At 49.9% G+C, this 21,951-nt stretch overlaps 1 protein-coding gene, 1 non-coding gene and 1 pseudogene across 11 annotated transcripts; all 3 read right to left on the reverse strand.

The window, feature by feature from the left end:
* Nucleotides 1-597: 597 nt before the first annotated feature.
* SNRPB (small nuclear ribonucleoprotein polypeptides B and B1) lies at nucleotides 598-10,161 on the reverse strand. Of its 6 annotated transcripts, none has more exons than XM_008256229.5 (7): nucleotides 10,060-10,161; nucleotides 7,786-7,937; nucleotides 6,031-6,142; nucleotides 3,144-3,296; nucleotides 2,246-2,384; nucleotides 1,803-1,928; nucleotides 598-987 (listed from the first exon to the last, which is right to left on the reverse strand). In XM_008256229.5, the coding sequence occupies exons 1-7, from the start codon at nucleotides 10,060-10,062 to the stop codon at nucleotides 950-952; spliced, it is 723 nt and encodes a 240-aa protein (XP_008254451.1). In that variant the 5' UTR covers nucleotides 10,063-10,161; the 3' UTR covers nucleotides 598-949. The 6 variants fall into 6 exon arrangements, with proteins under 6 accessions (XP_008254451.1, XP_008254452.1, XP_069908103.1 ...); XM_008256230.5 differs by having other exon boundaries at nucleotides 598-1,133; XM_070052002.2 differs by having other exon boundaries at nucleotides 10,046-10,161.
* A 2,876-nt stretch (nucleotides 10,162-13,037) lies between these two features.
* LOC100341851 (uncharacterized) lies at nucleotides 13,038-20,811 on the reverse strand. 5 transcript variants are annotated; one of them, XR_016216644.1, is made up of 4 exons: nucleotides 20,714-20,811; nucleotides 19,323-19,787; nucleotides 17,928-18,053; nucleotides 13,038-15,006 (listed from the first exon to the last, which is right to left on the reverse strand). It is a non-coding gene; the product is annotated as an uncharacterized LOC100341851 (transcript). The 5 variants fall into 5 exon arrangements; XR_016216645.1 differs by having other exon boundaries at nucleotides 20,550-20,787; XR_016216646.1 differs by having other exon boundaries at nucleotides 20,614-20,785.
* On the reverse strand, nucleotides 16,979-17,661 carry LOC149123396 (activated RNA polymerase II transcriptional coactivator p15-like; annotated as a pseudogene).
* Nucleotides 20,812-21,951: the final 1,140 nt, after the last annotated feature.

Below are 21,951 nucleotides of genomic sequence, written 5' to 3' on the forward strand. Positions count from 1 at the left end.
ATCCAGCTGCCTGCTAATGCACCTGGGAAAGCAGCAAAGGATGGCCCAAGTGCTTAAACCCCTGCAACCACGTGGGTGACCCGAATGAAGCTCCTGGCTTCAGCCTGGCCCAGCTGTGGCCCTTGCAGCTATTTGGAGATTTCTGTCTCTAACTTTGCCTTTCAAATAAAAATAAATAAATCTTTAAAAGACTATATGGTAAGTTCCATTCACTGGTTTTCTACTGAACCACCCTTAAATTCCTGGAGAAATTTAACACCCCAGGAATACTAACTTTTTTTTTTACTAACACCTGCTTTGTGTTTAGACTTTATTTCTATACACTTGAAGCCTGAGGTAGGAAACCCTCGAGTCATAGGATCACCACTTATCAACTGAACACAGACTTCAGGTGGGAGGATTTATGGGGCTCCCGCAACCTCAAAGCTGCACTAGGCTGTGTCTGTCTGACCCAGGATAAAGTTGTACCAAAACCGTTGTTCTCCATATAGCATTTCCATTTTTAGCATCTGCTTCACATTTTTACTGGACAGAAAAAAGAAAAAGTACTGTTAAGTGCCTTTCCAAGTGGATAAATCAATTCACACTCCTCACCAATAATTGTATGAGTGTTTATTTCAACAAACTGGTTTTGATAGATGAAAATGTTTTATTGCAGTTCAATTTTATAATTCTATTATATGAGGCTGTATATCAGATCAAATGTGTAGTAAAATATTTTATAGGGAAGCAGCTAAGATTAGGGCAATTTTTCCAAGGCAACCCTCTTGACTCTTAAGCACCCAATATATCAAAGATTTTTTCTAAAAACAAATAGATACATCAGGTGCATTTATGATATTCTCTTAAGAGTTTATTATAAACCAGTTTCATAGGCCACAAGGAAATAAAAGGACTATGTACAGCCTTACAAGACACAGGCAGGGAGCTGAGGAGGGCCAAGATGAGTCTAGGGCCTTGGTGGGCGCATTCCCGGGGGAGGGGGCCCTGTAAGGGAAACCAGACAATCCGGTGAGACTCCGCGAACAACAGCATAACAAACAAACAGGTCTGTGGTAGCGTGGCCCTGGGGGATCGGGCCCACGCCTCTGTGGATCTACTTCCATAACTCTGTGGCAAGGGTCAAAGGAGGCCTGAAGTAAGAGTAAGAAGTTTAGTCAGTGCCTGATCTGCAACTCAAATCCCCAGCCCTGCCCCAGCCTCCCACACCCTACAATTACCAGGTGATCGGGGTCCTGACGGGTGTACTAACTAGGGAAATCTCTGCAGCTGACTGAATTCCGGGGCCTATAAACCCATAAATGGGAAACCCAATCCAGATACAGGGATCACCAAGTTGGCCATGAGTTATCTAAGAGGCCAGCTTGGTGGGAGGAACACTGGGCTGGGAGTCAGAATGCTGAGCTCTCTATGGGCCTATTCTCGCATGCACATGAAGGCTGATCTCAACAAAGACACAATAAATAGTATAGCTAAGCCCATAGTATCAAACCAGAAGGCATATAAGACAACCTTATAACCTCTGTTGGGGAATTCTCAGAACATGTATTTCACTGTCCTGAAGATGCTACCTTAGAAACTGGGAGGTACCATGGGTGCATGGTTCCCCTGTCTTAAGAGGGGAAGTAAGGTCAACTTAAGAATTATTTGTCCTCTCTTCCTATGCTTTCTAAGGACAGCACTGTCTACGAACTCATCCCCCTGGGCTTAAGGCCCAAAAACCAGAGGATACAATCTAAATCCAATCTTATCTCTTATTTCCCATCCCTAAGGCAGCCAAAGTCACTGCTGCGGGCACTTACCTCGCATCCCAGGGGGAGGGGGCCGCATCCCTGGAGGGGGCATGCCCATTGGAGTTCCTCGTCCAGGGGGAATTCCCATTGGGGGACCCATAGGAGGCCTCATACCAGGAGGTGGGCCCATCATGCCTGCAGGAGAAAAGCCCCAAGAATATGGCTCAAGTAAAAAGGTATCAGAAAACATACAAAGTTGCCCACCAAGTTGAGACAGATGGACCCCTCCATCCTCAGCCTCTCCTATCAAACTGACACTTGAGCCAACGAGCTAGGGCTCTCAATGGCCCTTGTCCAGCTAGTTCCACGGTCAGTCAGCCAAGCTGGATCTCAGAGTAATCCTGCTGAATTACACAAACCCATCATCAGTTTCAGTCAAGGTAATGTCTCATCATGAATCCAGCTAAGCCACCTTGTATCAATTAACATGGGTCACATTATAAACCCCTTACCTGGAGGAGGTGCACCTCGGCCCATGGGTGGGGGAGGACCCGCACGGCCAGGTGGGTACTGGGTGGGGGCCCCTGCAATACTAGCTGTGGCAGCTGCTGCAGCGGCTGCAACAGTGCCTCTTCCTTGAGGGGTCATCACCTGAGAGCACACAGGACAGAAGTTAGACAGAACAGTACAGTGCGATACAGGTTCCCACTCTCCCCCCCAACTTGGAGAACAGAGACTAAATCTTTTAAAGCTTCAACTCAGGGCATCAGATGTCCTACCCAGAATCATGTCAGTATAAAAATCAAGCTTGAATGCACTAAAACCTTCTAGGCCTGGGCGTAAGGGTGCCCAACCTGGGACCAGGATTGTGGGAAAGGTTAAGTACCACCTGTATCCCACGAGTGCAGGTTCACATCCCAGCCCCTCCACTTACGATCCATTTCCCTAATAATCCACCTGGGAAAGCCCCAGAAGATAGCCCAAGTGCTTCAGCCTGGCCCAGTCTGGCTGTTGTGGCTATTTGGGAAGTGAACCAAGAGATTAAGGGGGTCTCCCTGCCACCCCCGCCTAGGGCTCTGTAATGTTTTCAAATGAATACATCTTAAAAAAGAAAAAAAAAGTGGGGGTGCCAACCTAAGGCACCACATTTTCAAAAGTGACTAGGTGATAGGCTGTAATGTATTTTTCTCACATACATTTGGCTAAAATACCTTTTGTGCATGTCTTTAACAGCATCAATATAACCCACAATGGCAAGTTTTCCTTTTCACTGAACCCTGGGGTCACAGTGAAACACTGACAGCTAACAATCACATGCGGTCATTCTGGACTCTTCCCAAACTGTGGACCCTCTCTTTATATCCTTTATTTTAGCCCCAAGCAGCTAGTGACCTTCTCCCAACCCCTCACCTGTTGGGATGGCCCACCAACCCCACGGACTGGGCCAGCAAGACCTGCAGGAGCCTGAGGCATGGGAACACCAGCTGGGATTCCTCTGCCAGCGGCCCTGCCAATCCCTGGGCCCCCAGCAGCTCCAGCAAGTGGTACTCGGGCAATGCCAGTCTGGAAAATAAAACACATGCTCAGTGGCCTAGAAATCAGAAGGGCACTTTACCAGGGAGCCCCTCACATACACAAGTGTCAGGAGAGCTGATGAATGCTACGCACCCATACACACCAATATCACTCTGCCTCCATCCAAGATTATTTGTCCATCACCCTTGAAGCAGGCTAGAACCTAACTTGCCACAGCTCAGCCACCTAAATGCACTCTTGTAAAAGGCCAGGGTTCCACTTAGGACTCAGCAGACTGAGTATTTGATCTGCCATCAAAGGAACATGAAATCCAGTCTCACCTCAGATTCTCATCTGCTGGGTGACAGTACACAAATAATCCCACAACTGTTTCCTTATCTGCAAACGATAGCTATAGTACAGCTGCATGTGGTCATGAAAATTTATACAGGGCTGTGCAACAGCCAACTCCACTGCAAGTAAATTCTGAAAATTCTTATTATTGGATAAAACTGTAATATAAATCCAAAAAAGAGAAAAGAGAACATAATAAACTATTTGGTACAAATCTAAGAGTGTTATCTTAAATTATTAACATGTCTTAGAAAGTACAGAGTAGTATGGGACAGGTGGTATGGCACACCAGGTTAAACCACTGCCTGGGACACCAGCATCCCTCTTCAGAGTGTCTGGCTTGACTTCCAGCTTCTCCACTTCCAATCCAGTTTCCTGCAAATGTGCTCCTGGGAGATAGCAGATGATGGCCCAAGTACTTGATTCCCTGCCTCTCACATGAGAGAGCCAGATGGAGTTCCTGGCTTTTGGCTTTAGCCTGGCCAACATGGGGGCACAGCTGAGTTAAGCCACCACTTGAGACATCCATATCCCATACTGGAGTGGCAGCTCAAGTCCAGACTGCTCCACTTCTGATTCAGCTCCCTGCTGATGTACCTGGGAACCAGGAGACAACTCAAATATTTGAGTCCCTGTGGCCACATAGCAGATTCAGATGGAGTTCCTAGCTCCTACTTCAGCCTTGTCCAGCCCCAGCTGGTGTAGTCACTGGGGAGTGAACCAGCAGAAGGAAGATCTCTTTTCTGTCATCTCTGCCTTTCAAATAAATAAATCTTTTAAGAATGGTATACAGTAGAAGAGCGGTTACCAGAGGCTGGGGAAGAGGGTGAAGAATAGAGAGGATGGTTAGCAGGTACAGGTCTACAGCTGGACAGGAAGCATAATTTCTAAGATTCTATACAGCAGAGTATATGTATATATATTACAAAATTATCTTTCAAAACAGCTTGTAGGAAGGATTCTGAACATTCCCAACACAAAGACATGAAAAATTTGACACTGACATCCCATATGGGTGCCAGTGTGTGTTGCAGCTGCTCCACTTCTGATCCAGCTCCCTACTAATGGCCTGGGAAAAGCAGTAAAGATGGCCAAATGTCTGAGCCCTGGCCACCCATGTGGGGAGACCTAGAAGAAGCTTCTGGCTTCCGCCTGGTCCAGTCCTGGCCATGATGGCCACCTTGGGAATGAACCAGCAGACGGAAAGTCTCTTTGTGTGTCTCTCTCTTTCTGTAACTGATTTTCAAACAAATTACATTATATAATGCCTTTTTTTAAAAGGCATTATATAGGCCGGCGCCGCGGCTCACTAGGCTAATCCTCCGCCTAGCGGCGCCGGCACACCGGGTTCTAGTCCCGGTTGGGGCGCCGGATTCTGTCCCGGTTGCCCCTCTTCCAGGCCAGCTCTCTGCTGTGGCCAGGGAGTGCAGTGGAGGATGGCCCAGGTGCTTGGGCCCTGCACCCCATGGGAGACCAGGAAAAGCACCTGGCTCCTGGCTCCTGCCATCGGATCAGCGCGGTGCGCTGGCCGCGGTGCGCTGGCCGCAGCGCGCCAGCCACGGCGGCCATCGGAGGGTGAACCAACGGCAAAAGGAAGACCTTTCTCTCTGTCTCTCTCTCTCACTGTCCACTCTGCCTGTCAAAAAAAAAAAAAAAAAAAGATAAAAAAAAAAAAGGCATTATATAAAGATATGCAAAGTATGGGAAATAAGTACAAATAAATGTTTCTGTTGCAAAGAATGTACAGAAAGCCATGCGGAAAAATGTTTATGTTAAATGAAAAAGAAAAAAAAATTACACATTTATGGGGAGTACAAAAGATATGTGGTTAAAAATAAACACAGGGTTAAGATTATTTTCTTGCCTTAAGATCTTAAAGTGAAAAAGGAAAAATAAATTTGACTAGATTCTCTAAAGCATGCTCTATTCATAAATATAACTTGATGTTTACAGAACCAAGACTGCCTGGTACCAATGTCAGTTTCACCACTTACTGCCAGTGACGCCTAGGGCAGGGTACCAAAGCTGAGTTTGTTTTATCTGTAAGGTAATAACCTATCTCAACAGACTGTTATAAGGATTACATAAAACTCTTCAACTGTTTGGTGCACAGTAGATGCTCAGTGAATATTAATTATTCTATAATTGCACAAAACAAAACACTTCCACGTTCTAGTGTTTGGAGTCACTACAACTTTGTAAGGTCTGCCTAGACTGTCATCACATCAGGAGCTTCAGCAGGCGTGTATCAATCAGAAACACCTAATTGTATTTCCACTCTCCACTGCTTACTTGCAAGGTAATCCCTTTACAATCTATTTATTATGTATAAAAAGGGAACAAAACCAGAGGACGCCTGTGAGGGCTGCAGTGGAACCAGAGACCCGGCAGAAGCGGGCTCACAGCAGGGCCTCCCTCTCCAACTTACATCTTTGGGGGGAGGACCCTCTACCGTCATGGAGACCAGGTTCTCCCCGCGCAGCAGCACCAGGCCAAGGACTCGCTTCTCTTCCCTTTCTGCCTGTTTGGAGTTCTTCGGCCTAAAGACAGAGTTAGAAGAGACATAAAAAACAAGGAGATGATGACCCCACAGCCGGTTCTCTACCTGTTTCCTACCAAGCCAAAAAGATGCACAGACTACACGATACATCGAGAGTCAAGAAAGCCCAGGCCTGGCTCAAATGCTACCTCACGGGCAGCTGTGAGGCCTCTTCTTCAGAATTCATTACTCTGCTCCTTCTGTGAGCTCAAGGGCTCACCGATGAAAGGAGCGACTAAATGTCCCTAACTACTGCATCCCACCCGCTCGCGTGCAGTGTCTTTCTCCAACCAATTCAACTTCCCGGGCCTGTAATTCTGCCCCTCACTTCAAACCAGAAATAAACAACGAAGAAAAAGAAATTTCACTCAAATAGAAATTGATATTTCATGTGTTCCTCAAAAGCACAAAAACAGAACCCCACCAACCCAACAGCAACAACCAGAAAAAAAAAACAAACAAAATATAAACTTAAACTAGGAAAAATAACTGCAACAGAATAGGGCAAAGGGTGGAAAAAGCCAAAGCCAAGAGCCTAAAAATAAAGACAAAATACTCCGACTTTAAGAAACAACTGAGAGATTTCATTTTAATGACATTTTATGTCATGTTAACTGGTTTTCTGGGAAGGATATTTGTCCTTTTCAGCTCACTGTTTTCTTATTCTTAAAATCAGTATGTATTGCCCTTTCATAAGAAAGACCCATCTGAGTATTTGATTTTTCTCAGCAACTTTTCCATATTTCTAAAAATACTTTCCAATATACTTTCACTTTAAAAACAAAATTTGGTTCATTTTTGAGAAGCAGAAGAAAATCATTTGAAATAGCTGCGCACTGATCTGCTGGCCCCCTTCAATGTGCACCTGACATCCCAGCATCTCTGCCGGTTTCTATCCTGTGTTTCTTGATCTCAGGCTGCGAGACCAGCCTGAAGGAAATTCATAGCCAGTGACAACTGAATTTGGTCAGAGGATATGCCAAAACCGCTGGATGATCTCGGAAGTTCACATGAAACTCTTGAGGCCTCAATATGCCTTGAACAAAAAACAGGACAAAGAGCCAGACCACATCTTTGAATGGTCAGCGCTTAGATCTGTAACTCGTAGGACTAGGCAGTCAGCCAATTAACTTACAGAATCAGAGTAAAGTAGGAAAGTGCATCTCCAATTGTTTCCATAAATGCCAACAAAAATCACTGGCCCCAAACCCACATGGGGAGCTGAGCACTTACCCTGAAGAGGGTCAGAGGCTTCTTAAAGCAGTTTCAGACCAGGCCGCATTGGGGAGCCCTGTAGGCTACAGCTTTACAAATAGGCAATGAGGCCAGAAAACCAAGCTCTCCCCCCTTACACACCTGTGGGGAGAACACGAGAGCCCTTTACCCCAGTACCCAGGGGCACAGACAGAGAAATAAAAAGGCCTAGCAGCCCTTCTCAAAGCTTGTACTTGGCTAGAACTAGAGAGCAAGGCTTGCCGGACTAAGGAAGGAGCTCTCCTGGTGTTCAACGTCCCCTTCTACGCCTGCCCTCTGCAGCAGGAGAGCAAACAGAGAGGAACCAACTAGCTACACCACCACCAGTCACCCGGCCCACCCCCCATCCCCTCCCCACCTCCACCAACCTTCCCCTCGGGCGCTACTCACTTGATCTTCCTGAACTCGTCACAGTCACAGAGGATCAAATTCATGTGCTTGTCAAAGGCCTTAAAGGTGCCGATGAAGATGCGGCCATCCTGCAGGATGCACCTCATCCTGTAGTCGATGTGCTGCAGCATCTTGCTGCTCTTGCCCACCGTCTGCAAGACGCGGTCGGGAGGGGGGACACTCAGTTCTCGGGCCCACAACCCAAAGCAGCCACACAGGCCTCGCTGTCCACATGCCTTTCTCCACCTTCCACCCACAGCCCCTGCCCGGGAATTCTCCCATGTCACCCTGTTTTCAGCCCTGACCTCTGCCCAGTAACCTGCTCTTCTCCCTCTTCCTGAAATCAGTCTTTCTAATATTACAACTGCCTTTGTCTATACAGTGTCAGTTTCAGGGGAGAGTGGAGGCTGTCATCTACCAATCTAATCCGCTCACTAGAGATCAGCCTTCAGCACCGTGCAGGCTACAGGTGTGACTCCAGGAGTGCAACACCCAATTCCCATCACAAAGGCAGAACAGGAAGCGCGGAAATGGGTCTGGCACCAAACTCCAGTTATCAGGAAGCTTGCTATCAGCAAAGAGCTGATCATCTTGGAGGTGAGGAGAGGCCAACAGTGGGCTCCAAGACTGTCTCTGGGAGAGGGAAACGTCTACTGGCCAGGATCTAACCAGTCTGGACAGGTCACAGCACTGACGAACGTATAACGCCACATTTAATTCTTAACTAATCAAACACTTCCACTTTTATAGCCTGGCTTTGGATGTAGCTTTGCTAAAATAATAGACTACACAAACACAATATGACGTGTCAGGTGCCTTTCAGTTTTTCTTCTCCCTAGAAAAAAATCACCTGGCATTGGATCTGTCTCTCCCCACCTGTCTGATTAGTGTAGGTCAGTTCCAGCTCACCCCAGGGCCTTTTATGTACCGGGCCGTGTGTTTATCCTTCACCCCTGTGAGCCTGGACAATAAATCAATGTGTGCATCAGAAACTCCGAAGTCCTGCCTGCCACCCCGAGGACTCAGCTTGGGTGGTTCGGGCTCCCTGAGAGGACAACTTTAACTGGCACCTGCCCACAGGGTTCTGACCTTCAGGGCAACACTCACTGGTCCTTACTGGATGCCCGCTATGAGAAGCAATGTTCATCTCAATTAATCCTCAAAAGTGGGGCTCTCGTCAGTCTTGTGTTACAGATTAGCGCACCCAAGCCGGGAGAGGTTAATTAACTTGCCCTGTGTCACAGCTGGGAAACCTAGCCTGAATCCAGTGCCTGTTCACCTAAGCAATTCTCTGTAGTCAGTATCCCCCCAGGTTTCACTGCTTCGGGCCTCAGCCAATACCTAGCAGTTAGAACGACCTTTCTAAACGAGCTAAGTTCCTGTCATTCGGCTGGCTGAATTCTTAAACGCGACGTCTCACCACCGACAGAGCAAAGCAGTATGCAAGGCCTTGGGCAACCAGGCTCCTGCCAATTGTTCCCAGGTCAGCCTTGACCTCTTCCTTCCTTTCCCCACCGCCACATCCCAGGTCTGCTACCCTTCCTCTGCCTTTGCTCTTGGAGTTCTCGGGGTGGAATATTCCGCCAGGAGCAGTCCGTGCAGTCTATCAGCTCCGCTCCAGCACCGCTTCCCGGAGAAAGCGTTCTCCCCCCACCCCCCGCCCTCACTTCTGCCCACGACCCGTGTCCCGACTAGAAAGTGAGCTCGGTGAAGGAAGCAAGTTCATCTCGTGGCGTGGTCCCAGCGCCTAGTAAGCCGGACATTCGCGAACGTACACACAGGCCGAACAAATGCGCCGAACGCGTCTCCAAACATCCTCATCCCCCCCCCACCCCCGCGCCCGTGCACGAGACTCAGCAAGACCCAAGGAACCGCCCCCAAGTCCTCCACCTCCTTCTGCAACTCCTCAAACTCTCATCCGCTTTCACCAGCACGAAATTCTGGGTCCTCCCTAGCCTTCCTGCGGCTCTAGCGCCTGCTCCGAAACTCCCAACATACACGAACTCGGTAAAAGTTTACTCGGTGCTACCGGGTCCCAGGCATTACCGCTACAGCGGTGTCGGGAGCCGCGGTTCTACCCATGTCCCTCCTGTACGACCCGGCCTCCGTGTCCCGGTTGTTTTTTCCCCGCTAAGTCCGAGATTTTCCTGCCCGGATCCAGCGGCCGCGGCCCGGGCCTACACAGCTCTAAGCGGCTCCAACCCAGATCAAACGCCATCCCCCACTCCACAACAGACTGGGAAGCTCCCGCGCCGCCAACCTGCGCCTCCTCACCATGTTGGCGGTTCTGATGGCTCAGATCCCCGCCGGATTCCCTTCCACCGAGGCCTAGACGCCAGCCAGCGGCCCGATTCCCGCCGTTGCTGCCGGAAGTGCAGCCTCCAGTAAAATGCGGTCGGGTACAAAGCTACTTCCGGCCACGACTCACGGCCCTTGGGTTCCGGCCCGGCACGGAGTTTTGTGTTCCGTGCAGAGGCGGGGCTTGGAGGCGGGGTTAACGTCCGGTTTTTAATGTCTTCAAGGATGCTCTTTTAACACCTTCCTAATTTAAGTGGCGCAGCTCCCAGTCACGATCGTCCCTTGTGCCCGTCCCCGCCCACCACCGCCAGGGGCTCGGTCCTCTGCTGCCACTGTCCTTGCTGTTCCGTGAACCGGCTTGACCGTGCTGTTGCCTCAGCACCTGCTTTTGCTTAGTCGGTCCCTCGGCCTGTGTGTGACGCAGCCCCTCGCTTCCTTCAAGACTTGAGCTTAAATAATGTTTTTCCCGGAGAAGACGTCCCTGGACATCCTCTTTAAAACTGCAACTACCCACCTCGCCCCCGTCTCTGCTTTTTCTCCGTAATACTGTGCCATATTTTCTGTGAGGGTACCAATTATTGTATATGGTTCCATTACTGAAATACCTAGAACACTGCTTAGCACAAAAATAAAGGAAAAAAATATTTGTTGAATTAATAAATGAATCGCATCTGAACTCATGACTTTTTTTTTCCTTTTTTTTTTTTTTTTTTTTTTTGACAGGCAGAGTGGACAAGTGAGAGAGAGAGAGAGACAGAGACAGAGAGAAAGGTCTTCCTTTGCTGTTGGTTCACCCTCCAATGGCCGCCGCGGCCGGCATGCTGCGGCCGGCGCGCCGCACTGATCTGATGGCAGGAGCCAGGTGCTTCTCCTGGTCTCCCATGGGGTGCAGGGCCCAAGGACTTCGGCCATCCTCCACTGCACTCCCTGGCCACAGCAGAGAGCTGGCCTGGAAGAGGGGCAACCGGGACAGAATCCGGTGCCCCGACCAGGACTAGAACCTGGTGTGCCGGCGCCGCAAGGTGGAGGATTAGCCTAGTGAGTCGCGGCGCCGGTTAATGACTTTTTTTTTTTCTTTAAAAAATATATTTTAGGGGCCAGCGCTGTGGCACAGTGGGTTAAGCCATGTCTGCAGTGCCAGCATCCCACACGGGGGCCGGTCTGAGACCCAGCTGCTCCACTTCTGATCCAGCTCCCTACTAATCCAGGGGGGAAAGCAGCGGAAGGCAGGCCAAGTCCTTGGGCCTCTGCACCCACGTGGGAGACCTGGATGAAGCTCCTGGCTCTTAGCTTTGGCCTGGCCCAGCCCTGGCTGTTGTGGCTATTTGGGGGAGTGAACCAGCAGATGGAAGATCTCTCTGTCTCTGTAATAAACAAATAGACTAATTATTCAGCACCTACTAAGATAAAGCACTCTTACTTGGACACAAGGAGCTTATGTTCTAGTGGGAAAGACAGCCAATACACCAAATGAAGACATGTACAATGTCACATGAGAATGATATGAGGGAAAATAATGACACAGGGGGAGGGGATGAGAGTGGTAGGGTGCACTTTTGGCAAGGCAATCAGGGAATGCCTCTCTGAGCGGCAGATGAACTGCTGTCACTATAGTTCTCTCTTCATCATCATCGCTGCCTCCCAGGCACATCAGCAGGGAATGCTGGACTGGAAGCAAAGTAGCCAGGACTGAAACCAACCCTCTGACATGGGGTGAAGGCCTTGCCAACAGAGGCTTAACTTGCTGCGCCACGCCAGTCCTGTGCTTTTTCTGACTTTCCAGACCTGCTATTCATTCTGTGGACCTGGGAAACTCCAATTGGACAAACTAATTTTTTGTAAGCTAGCAGATCCTCTCCAGTGAACAGTTTTTGGTCCAGGACAGAAGTCATTGTTAGGGCAATGGGGAGTTATCAAGACTGGGCAATTGGGGCTCTGAGAGAAGACTAAGAGGTGTGGCTAAACCATAGATCATTTGCCTGAAAACATGCATGCATAGGGGAGGTGTATCTAGGCTATCTTAGACTAGTTACTAGAGGGATGATGTGTGGCTGTCATCAGCAGGACCCTAGGAGTGGAGGCTTAGGGATTTCAGACATATTTTTTCTGCTCTGACATGGGAGTAGCTAAAAGGCCCAAATCAACGACTCATGACTGGAGGACATTTGGGCTTGGCTGAAGCATCAGCAAGGTGAGTGAGTAAAGGGTCTCTGGAATTGGAGGCTGTGAACAGACTGACCGGGAACTACAATACTGCGGTGCCGTAAAGAAGGATTCAGGAAAGAGACCGGAACAGAGACCAGAAAGATGGAAGGCTTCCAGGGAAGGGAGCTTTGCAAGAAGCCAAAGCAAGCAGTCAGGAGAGGTGACCCAGTCCCTGGAGACCTGGGAACGTCCCCCCCCCCTGCCGCTGGCCTCTCCAGATCCCGATCACCCCTACCCCTGCAAGGGAGCGGGTTCTCCAAAGCTGTCAGGAAATCTGGGATGTGAATCTGAACTGCTTGCCCCTTTCTGCTTGGATGAGTGACTAGGGTCCACAGCCTGAGCCTCTTAAAGAAAATGAGTGGCTGGCGCCGTGGCTCAATAGGCTAATTAATCCTCCGCCTGCGGTGCCGGCACACCGGGTTCTAGTCCCGGTCGGTGTGCCAGATTCTGTCCCGGTTGCTCCTCTTCCAGGCCAGCTCTCTGCTGTGGCCCAGGAAGGCAGTGGAGGATGGCCGAAGTCCATCTGTACCTGCATGGGAGACCGGGAGAAGCACCTGGCTCCTGGCTTCCAATCAGCGTGGTGCACCGGCCGCAGCGGCCATTTTGGGGGTGAACCAATGGAAAAGGAAGACCTTTCTCTCTCTCTGTCTAACTCTGCCTGTCAAAAAAAAAAAAAAAAATGAGATCGGAGCAGAAGGGAGGATGGGCAAGAACTGGTGCATGAAGAGAAAACAAGCCAATCATTCTTTGATTACTTAAACAAAGCCTATTTTTTATTCTGATTCCAAAAAGTGGAGGAAATGTCTCTTTGTTACTGCCATCCTCACTCTCACATGCAGTATAAGGGCCAGTGGTTGTGGTGGCCAGAATCCCCTTCATCCAGACACTGGATAAAGCTCTACTCTCAGCCCTGCTCACACAGGAGTCAAGGGGTGCCCTGTGGTCTCACTGCTCAAGTCCTGCCTGTGACCCCTGCACCTACAAGGCCTCCCCCTCAAGTGCACCCTCTGTTAAACATCACTGGCCCGGAGTCACGGGTCAGGAAGGCGAGCCCCTGGCTGAGTGCCAGTCCCTCAGCCCCACTGAGGAATGCACCTCTGCAGGCTGCAGCACTCTTCTCTCCAGCAGCTGGGGTCTTGGTCCTGACAAGGCCATCTGGGCCAAGTGCTACAGGGTCCGCCCATATAGAGTCTCCTTGTGGGTTGTGACACAAAAGCCTCATCCACACTCCCTGCAAAGAGCTCCCCTGAGTAGGCCACCTTGGGCCAGTTCATTCTTCTGACCATGTTCATCAACACTCCCTGAACGCTTGTCCCCCAAGTCCGCCCCTGGATATCTGCTATGGCCTCACCCACAGTCCCCCCACACAAAACCTCTCCCTTACACGTGTCCTCTTGTGTACACTGAGGGTTGACTCAAAGCTAGCTACCCGCACGTGTACACTCACACTCTGTGCCCTTGTCTGAATGTGTCCTGGGAGCCTCTGTGGTTACTCTCACACTCCATGCAAACATAGGGACTATGCACGTGGATCTCACCCACAATCCCTGTGTATACGCATCCTCTGGTGTCTGATGAGATCTGACTTCCGGCTAAATCCTCACCCGCCCTCCCTGCACACGTGACATTTCTCCCAGTGTCCTCTCAGGCATGGGGACAGCTGACTCTCACAAAAGCCTCACCCACATTCCCCACACACATAAGACTCCTCCCAAGTGTGTATCTTCTGAGGGCTGACTTGTCACTGAAGCCTCGTCCATACTCCGGGCACACACAGGGCTTCTCCCCAGTGTGACCTCTGATGTCTGATGCAGGATGACTTGTCACAGCCTCACCCACACACACTGCAAACAGGAGGCTTCACTCTCAAGAGCGTGCGCTGATGGCTGCCGAGGACTGGCGTCTTCCTACAGCTCTGCCCACACTCCCTGCACAAGCAAGGCTTGTCTTCTGAACGTGTTCTCCGGTGTCTGCTGAGGTTGGACTTCTAGCTGAAGCCTCAGTCACACTCACCACACTCAGATGGTTTCTCCCTCAAGTGTGTGCGATGGTAATTAAGAAGAAGTGACGTTTGGCCAAAGTCACGGCCACACTCACTGCACACAGATGGCTTCTCTAGCGAATGTGTCTGATGGGATCTGAGGAGGGCTGACTTGGCCTTGCCCACAGCTTCTGCAAACATGGGGCTTCTTCCCCAAGAGGGGCCTGCGGTCAGTGATGGAACCTGACTTTAGGCTACAGTCTGGCTCATACCCCCTACAGCTGATTGCCCCAAATCTCAAGGTTTCTAATTCCTTCAGTCCTTTGGCTGCACAGGGCTTGCCTCCTGGGCTGAGTGTGGCTCTGTTCCTCCCACCACGTTGCCTTCTCTGGGCCTTGCTGACTGTCCTTGGAATGGGCTGAAGAATGCTCTTCTTCTCAGTGTTCACACACACAGGGTCTAAGCCACCTGCTCCCTGCAGCCGTGGTCAGCACCCTGCTGCTTCCGATGCCCTGGGAGGAACCCCCTTGGCTGGAAATGATTTTCCGCACACAAGTCCAGGAAGATCTGAAGCAAGTGCTGGCTGAGGAATTTGACAGGAGCAGACCAGCGCAGGGGAGCAAGGGCAGACTTCCGGCTTTGGCTCTTCGGAAGAAATAAGTTGTCGGAGGAGTCGTGAGCGGTGCTGCTGGGCCACTGCACCTTGTCTTGGGAGACAGAATGTCTTACTGCCGCACCTGTAATTGATAATGTGTCTCCTGAACAACTTGTTTCCCACCAGAACCCCCTATGTTCCATTTTTACACATTCTATTTTCTACTGCAATCCAGAAAATCTACACCAAAGACATCTTCTATGTCACACTAGGAGAAACTTTCAGGCAGGCACTCCACAAATAGTTTCCATTTGAGTTAGCCTTTTCCTTCTACTAAAATCATTTAAGGGGTCAGCACTGTGGTGCAACAGGTTAAACAGCCACCTGTGATGCTGGCACCCCATATCAGAGTGCTGATTCAAGTTCAGGCTGCTCCACTTCCTAACCAGCTTCCTGCTAATGTTCCTGGGAAGGCGGTAGAAAATGGTCCAAGTACTTGGGCCCCCTGTCAACCATGTGGGAAACCCAGACAGATGGAGTTCCTGACTCCTGACTTCCACCTGGCCCAGCCCTGGCTGTTGTGGCCATCTGGGGAGTGAACCAGCAGTTGGGAGCTTTCTCTCCATTCTGCCTTTCAAATTAATTAATTAATCTTTTAAAAAAATCAACTGAGCCATTAATATATGCTGTCCAAAATACTTTGCTCTACTTGGCATTAATGGCTCCTGTGACCCATGTGGAAATTTCCTCATGACTTTTTTTTTTTTTAATAATTATAAAACAGGGACTGATGGGTGGGTGTTTGGCACAGTGGCTAAGATGCTTGGGGCATCCACATCGCATATCAGGCAGGCTCTGTTGGAGTCCCGGCTCCACTTCTGATTCCAGTTTCCTGCTAATGCACATTTCTGGAGGAAGCAGATGATGGCCCAAGTACGGGGTCCTTGCCACCTGTCTTAGGAGATCTGGACTGAGTTCTGGGCTCTTGGCTTTGACCTGGCTCAGCCCTGGCTGTATTAGGCATTTGGGGAGTGAATCAGCAAATGTAAAACCTCTCTCTCCCTGCTCCTTTCAAATAAATGTAAAAATACATATATTTTTAAAGGGGATTGACAGACATGAAAAGCCACCCAGTCTGGAGGGGGTCCCAGTGTAGGAGACTATGAAACAGTGGTGACAGAGAATGCATATGCAACTCATTTGAACTTCAGAATTTCCGCTTGTAAACAAACTTAGAACGTTTCTCAGAGCCAGGTTCCCAGCTAGGTATAGGGCGTTCAGCAGTGGACAGGGATTCCAGCACCTTGTGCCCCAAACCACTCCAAAATCTGCCCTTTTTTCAGTTTTTTCAAAAATCAGTGCAAAAGAAAAACTTCCCATTGACAGCAGCATCTGCCTAAATATTTTTAAGCAAACAAAAAGAAAATATGTGGTTTCTGAAGCCCAACAAACACAACAAATTTGACACAGTGTTAACCTGTGACACAGAAGGCCTCACCACTTCTCTCCTTGCAAACCTGCTGCAGCCTCACTGGCCTCCTTGCAGTTCCTCATAGGGCAGGCACAGCCCTTCCCTAAGGTCTTCCAATTCCCCTCACTTGGATGCTCTCACTCTAGATACCTAGTGTTTTTGTTTTGTTTTGTTTTGTTTTGACAGGCAGAGTGGACAGTGAGAGAGAGAGAGACAGAGAGAAAGGTCTTCCTTTGCCGTTGGTTCACCCTCCAATGGCCGCCACGGCCAGCGCGCTGCAGCCGGCGCACCGCGCTGATCCGATGGCAGGAGGCAGGTACTTATCCTGGTCTCCCATGGGGTGCAGGACCCAAGGACTTGGGCCATCCTCCACTGCACTCCCGGGCCACAGCAGAGAGCTGGACTGGAAGAGGGGCAACCGGGACAGAATCCGGCGCCCCGACCGGGACTAGAACCCAGTGTGCCGCGCCGCAAGGCAGAGGATTAGCCTAGTGAGCCGCGGCGCCGGCCCTAGTGTTCTTATTATCTTTTTAAAGATTGTAATTATTTGATTTTATTTCACACTAGGTGGGCACAAAGCAATCTTCCTTAATAAAGCTGACAATGAGCTTCACTCAGAACATTTTTAATAATGCACATTACAGTATTCACCTTACAAATTTTTCTACAATGCCGATAAACAATAGCTTGGAAAACAATGTTCAGAAAACAAAAGCCAATGTAAAAAGACAGATTAAGACAACTAGCACATTATGGGCATTACACGGCTTGGATGTTACAGTTTTCTCATCGCAGCGTCAGTGTTAGAAACCTTTCCTTCAGCTGGCTCCACGGCTTTGGCTTTAAAGAAACGCCATTTCTTCCTGCTTTCATCTCACCTTCTGGGTCCATCCAGTATTCTGGAATATCAGCTAGAACTTTCCCTTTGAAGCCCTGAACACCAATGGACCTCACTTTCCCTGTCTGGCGCTCGCTTTGGCAGCACACAGAACTAAAACTTTCCCTATCTGAAACATGCTCTCCTCTCTGCTGCCGCCGCTCTGTTTGGAAGATGACAGAGCTCCGGACATCTTTTGCGTCTTCACAGGTTTTTCTGGAGCAACGTGCTTTTTCCTCTTTAACTTGTTGTCATCTTCACTGTCAGCATCACTGCCAGATGAAGGAACAAGCTCCTTGGACTTGGGCATTGCTCCGTTCCTGCAGCTGAACCGTCTCCTACTCGCCTACTTGCTGATACCCAGAGCGCTAAGTCTCTCACCACATTCTGTCTTTGAGCAAGTGTTACTTCCACACTGCCTTCAAACACCCCATTGCAACATTCAGCTAGTTGCTCCATTATACCCCATACCCCTTTATCCTGTTTTATCTATTTTTTTCACTATGAAGCAGTTATCACTGTGTAACATATCATACTACAATATCCCAGCACATGAAGCTTTTGTTTGTTGTCTGTCCTCTTATACTAGAAAGCAAGCCCATTTAGGGGACAGGGTTTGCTATTTCATCCTAGGTGTTCAGAACATCTCCTGGTACGTGGTGGTGGTCAGAACATCTCTACCGAATTAATGAGGAAAAGGAAAGAACAGCCTCACCCAAGGAGAGCAGATTCCTGCCACGCTCCAGCATCACTTCTTCATTTGGCTCCATCATCTCAGAGCTCAGCCTCTTCCATCCGGACGCCATGAAGATTACAGCCACATCCCTGGAGATACCGGACCCTGCAAGGAACACACTAGGGTAGAGCAGGCCACATTGCCCGGGACAGTCTGCATATGCAAGAGGTTGATCTTTCCAAAGAACATGGTTCTCCACAGCCAGTTCTTCTGGGAGTTGCCACACACCTGGTTTGGAGTAGAAGCCTGTGAGGGGTGTAGCTAATGCAGGAAATACATGTTAGGCCTTTGAACACCTAAGGACTTCCTTGGACAAAAAATTTGTGCACCCATTTGAAAACTTCAAGCAGTGTCCTTCAAGAGTAGCCTTGAGGCCGGCGCCGCAGCTCAATAGGCTAATCCTCCGCCTTGCAGCACTGGCACACCGGGTTCTAGTCCCGGTCGGAGCGCCGGGTTCTGACCCAGTAGCTCCTCTTCCAGTCCAGCTCTCTGCTGTGGCCCGGAAGTGCAGTGGAGGATGGCCCAAGTCCTTGGGCCCTGCACCCGCATGGGAGACCAGGAGAAGCACCTGGCTCCTGGCTTTGGAAGGGAAGGGAAGGGAAGGAACCCTGCCCCTGAGCTATTAAAAAAAAAAAAAAAGAGTAACCTTGGAGGGTTTGTAATGGAAGAATTCAGAGATGGAAATTTGAACTGGAGAAGGAAAAGCAATCATGGATGCAGGGCCTGTGCTGGGCGTCAGTGGGTGGTAAAGATTTAGAGGAGACAATGGAGAAAAAAAAACAAAAACAAAAAAACAAAACCCTTGATTACCAAGACAAGTTGAGTGAACAGATGGGGTCTGGAAGGTGCATTTTTGAAGAGTCTAGGTCACCAAACGGTAACTGTAAAATCCCTGGGTTTTTTGTTTGTTTGTTTGTTTGTTTGTTTGTTTTTTGGACAGGCAGAGTGGACAGTGAGAGAGAGAGAGACAGAGAGAAAGGTCTTCCTTTGCCGTTGGTTCACCCCCCAATGGCTACCGCAGCTGGCGCACTGCAGCCAGCGCATCGTGCTGATCCGAAGCCAGGAGCCAGGTGCTTCTTCCTGGACTCCCCTGTGGGTACAGGGCCCAAGCACTTGGGCCATCCTCCACTGCACTCCTGGGCCACAGCAGAGAGCTGGACTGGAAGAGGAGCAACCGGGACTAGAACCTGGTGTGCTGGTGCCGCAGGCGGAGGATTAGCCTACTGAGCTGTGGGCGCCAGCCCCCAAATCCCTGTCTTGGCCTATGTATTTTCACATCCCTTTTCAATGAAGCCCTGGTGTTTCATTCATCTACCTAAATGCTCCACCCCTCCTAAGGCAATGCAGGCAAAAAATAGTGTGATCACAGCTCACCACGATTTGGGGCTTTCCTTCTTTTTCTTGGAGCCAGTCAGCATCACTTGAGAGAGAGCAAACCTAGAAGAAGACACAGAAGCTGAGAACCAGACTTCCCACGGTGCTCCTCAGTAGTCCTTCTGTGGCTCAGGATGCAGGAAGTAGCCACACTACTCCGCTGTGACCTCCGCATCAATCTCAGGTGAACCTGCAACCTCTCGACTCTCAGGAACTCTCATTTTCTGCCTCATGGATTTTGAGCCAATTTCCTCATGGTTTCCGTATCTTCACCATTCTTGGAAGGCAAAATCTCCTAGTCCTGCCCTCTCCAGGGCGGGATCAGGTGAGATCATGGCCCCAGAGTCAGCCCAGGGTATGCCTTGATAGTCTGCCAGAGGGTCAGGTAGACGTTCTTTCATCTCCAGATGGATTTCTGCTGCGCGGGGAGGACTCAGGTCCATCTCGTTTCCATGTATGAAGGACCTGTGGGACGGAGAAGCAATGTGACATTGCTAGGGCTGTATGTGGCCCTAAGCCTATCGTCTTCAGCAGGGGGCCTGTCATCTCACAGCCCCATCCAACAAACAGGGAGTTCTCTGGATCCTCTACCTTCTTTCTTTTCGGACCTGTAGGCCCTCGACGTTGTCCCCTGCCACTCTCCCTTACCTCTCCCAATTTACAGCTTCCTTTCTGATCAATTCAAGGTCACCTCCACTCACTCCAATCAACCAAGGCAAATTAAGGTCCCCCCACTCCCTCCTGCCTCCAGTCGCCACCTGGGACACACCCTGCCCCTCCAAACAAAAACAAGACCCTTGGACTTCACCATCAACCCTAAGTTTCACCACTATTTGGAGATGCAGAAACCCAATAAGCGTTCTCCCTCCCCAAAAATACCCCAGAATACAGAGCCCTTAGCGGGGCCCCCCACTGTCCAGAGAGGATGGCTAAGCCCACAGCCCAAATAAACTTCGCGACACACGATCGGAACCTTCCTCCCCATTGGTTAATTGGCACAGCATAACCTCTTCAAAAGAGACCAGACTCTTGCTTCACACAAGCAGGTTAAGTCCCATGGCCACGCCTGCGGTGTCCAAACAGAAACATCTTGAACATCCGGACAGAGCCCCCCGGCCCCGGCCCTGGTCGCCAGCCACGCTCTATTAGTACTAGCGTTCCAGTACTAGCCTGGCCTTTCCAGACTCTCCCTCCCCCGACAGGAAAGGGCACCCTGGGACCACGGACCTGTGCGGGCCTCGCTCACAGGGCCACCTACACCAGCCCGTCCCGCCATCCGACGCTAACCTACACCAAAGGTCCTCACAGGACCCGGTTCCCAGAGGCCGCCACGGAGCCGCTTCTGGTCCATGCCATTTATCAGCACGATGACGTCTCTTTTCTTAATATACCTGAAAAACACAGCGAGGTGCCTAGGGAAGTCTCAGATCCGAGACCCATTCATCGGAAAGACTACATTCCCCAGAAGGCCTTGGGGCAGCTTCCGCCAAGGCATTTCCGGTCGGCGAGTCCGTCACTGAAGCGCGCCGACTAGTGAGCGTGCTTCCGGCTTGGGTTTTTGCGCCTTAGCCCACGTAAATTCTCTGAGCTAAGGCCTTCCTTAGCGTACTAGGTACCTTACCTGAGGACCTTACGAGTTTGACCTCATTCCGCTGGCGCATACCTGTGGTCATTCCCATTTTCCTCGAGGGAGATACAGAGCAAAGCCATTCCCCAGCCCACTTAAGGCCTCACCCTAAGGGTGCTCCCTTGGGTGCCTCGCAGTAGTTTCCTGCTGTGGAAGTCCTCAAAGCCAGCAGCAGACCCTCATGCAGTTTCTGGAGGACAGAAGCCTCGCGCGGGCTGGAGCCTGGCGTCCTGCCCTTTATTTACGATGCTGGTTAGGAATTTGCCTACGATGGTGGCTTGTGCAGCTTGCCAATGGGGCTCTGCAAAGCGCGCCTACTACACTTCTTGGAAAAGAGCGGTTAAGTGTAATGGTAAATAAAAAATTGGATTTTCCCTGCTGCTTCCCCTCCCTCCCTCAGCGAATTTCCTTGAGACCTATTTGTAAACCACGTGCCTGATGGATACGTGTGTAGATCTTTGGAAAGAGGAATGAGTATCTTGTCAGCTTTACAAGTCGGAGTGTTTTCTTAGTGGCAGCAGTAGGGGCGAAGGAGGGGACACAACTCTGAATCTTGTGCCCAGGTCGTTAGATCCCCGCAGAGACCCCTAGAGAGTCATCACACCGAACTGCAAAAGCAAGGTTTATTTGAGAGTACAAGCCGCGACAGGGACCCCATCCAACCAACCCGTGCATCGGAGGAAAGAGTGAGGCCCCATCTTTGGGAGAGTTTTTAAAGGAAAAAGCCACAGGGTTACATCAGCGGGAGCTTTGGGTACAGGGAGTTACTTTGTTTAACAATCTCTACTGTGCTGTGCTTGGTCTACTGAGCTAGCTGTCCTTGGTAAGCTTTGATGTCTCCAGAATGCCTGAATGTCTGCTTTTACAAGAACTCGGGTCTGCTACGGGAAACAGAGGCTGCTTTATTACGGGAAACAGAGGCTGCTTTATTATTATTATTATTGTTGTTGTTTTAAAATGGAGTCACTTTGGCTCTTCAATCTAAATATTAAGGAAGATTGC

The sequence above is a fragment of the Oryctolagus cuniculus genome, chromosome 11 (genome assembly GCF_051225735.1).
Source record: "Oryctolagus cuniculus isolate XC-2025 breed Fujian yellow rabbit chromosome 11, ASM5122573v1, whole genome shotgun sequence".
In the NCBI taxonomy this organism is placed as follows: domain Eukaryota; kingdom Metazoa; phylum Chordata; class Mammalia; order Lagomorpha; family Leporidae; genus Oryctolagus; species Oryctolagus cuniculus.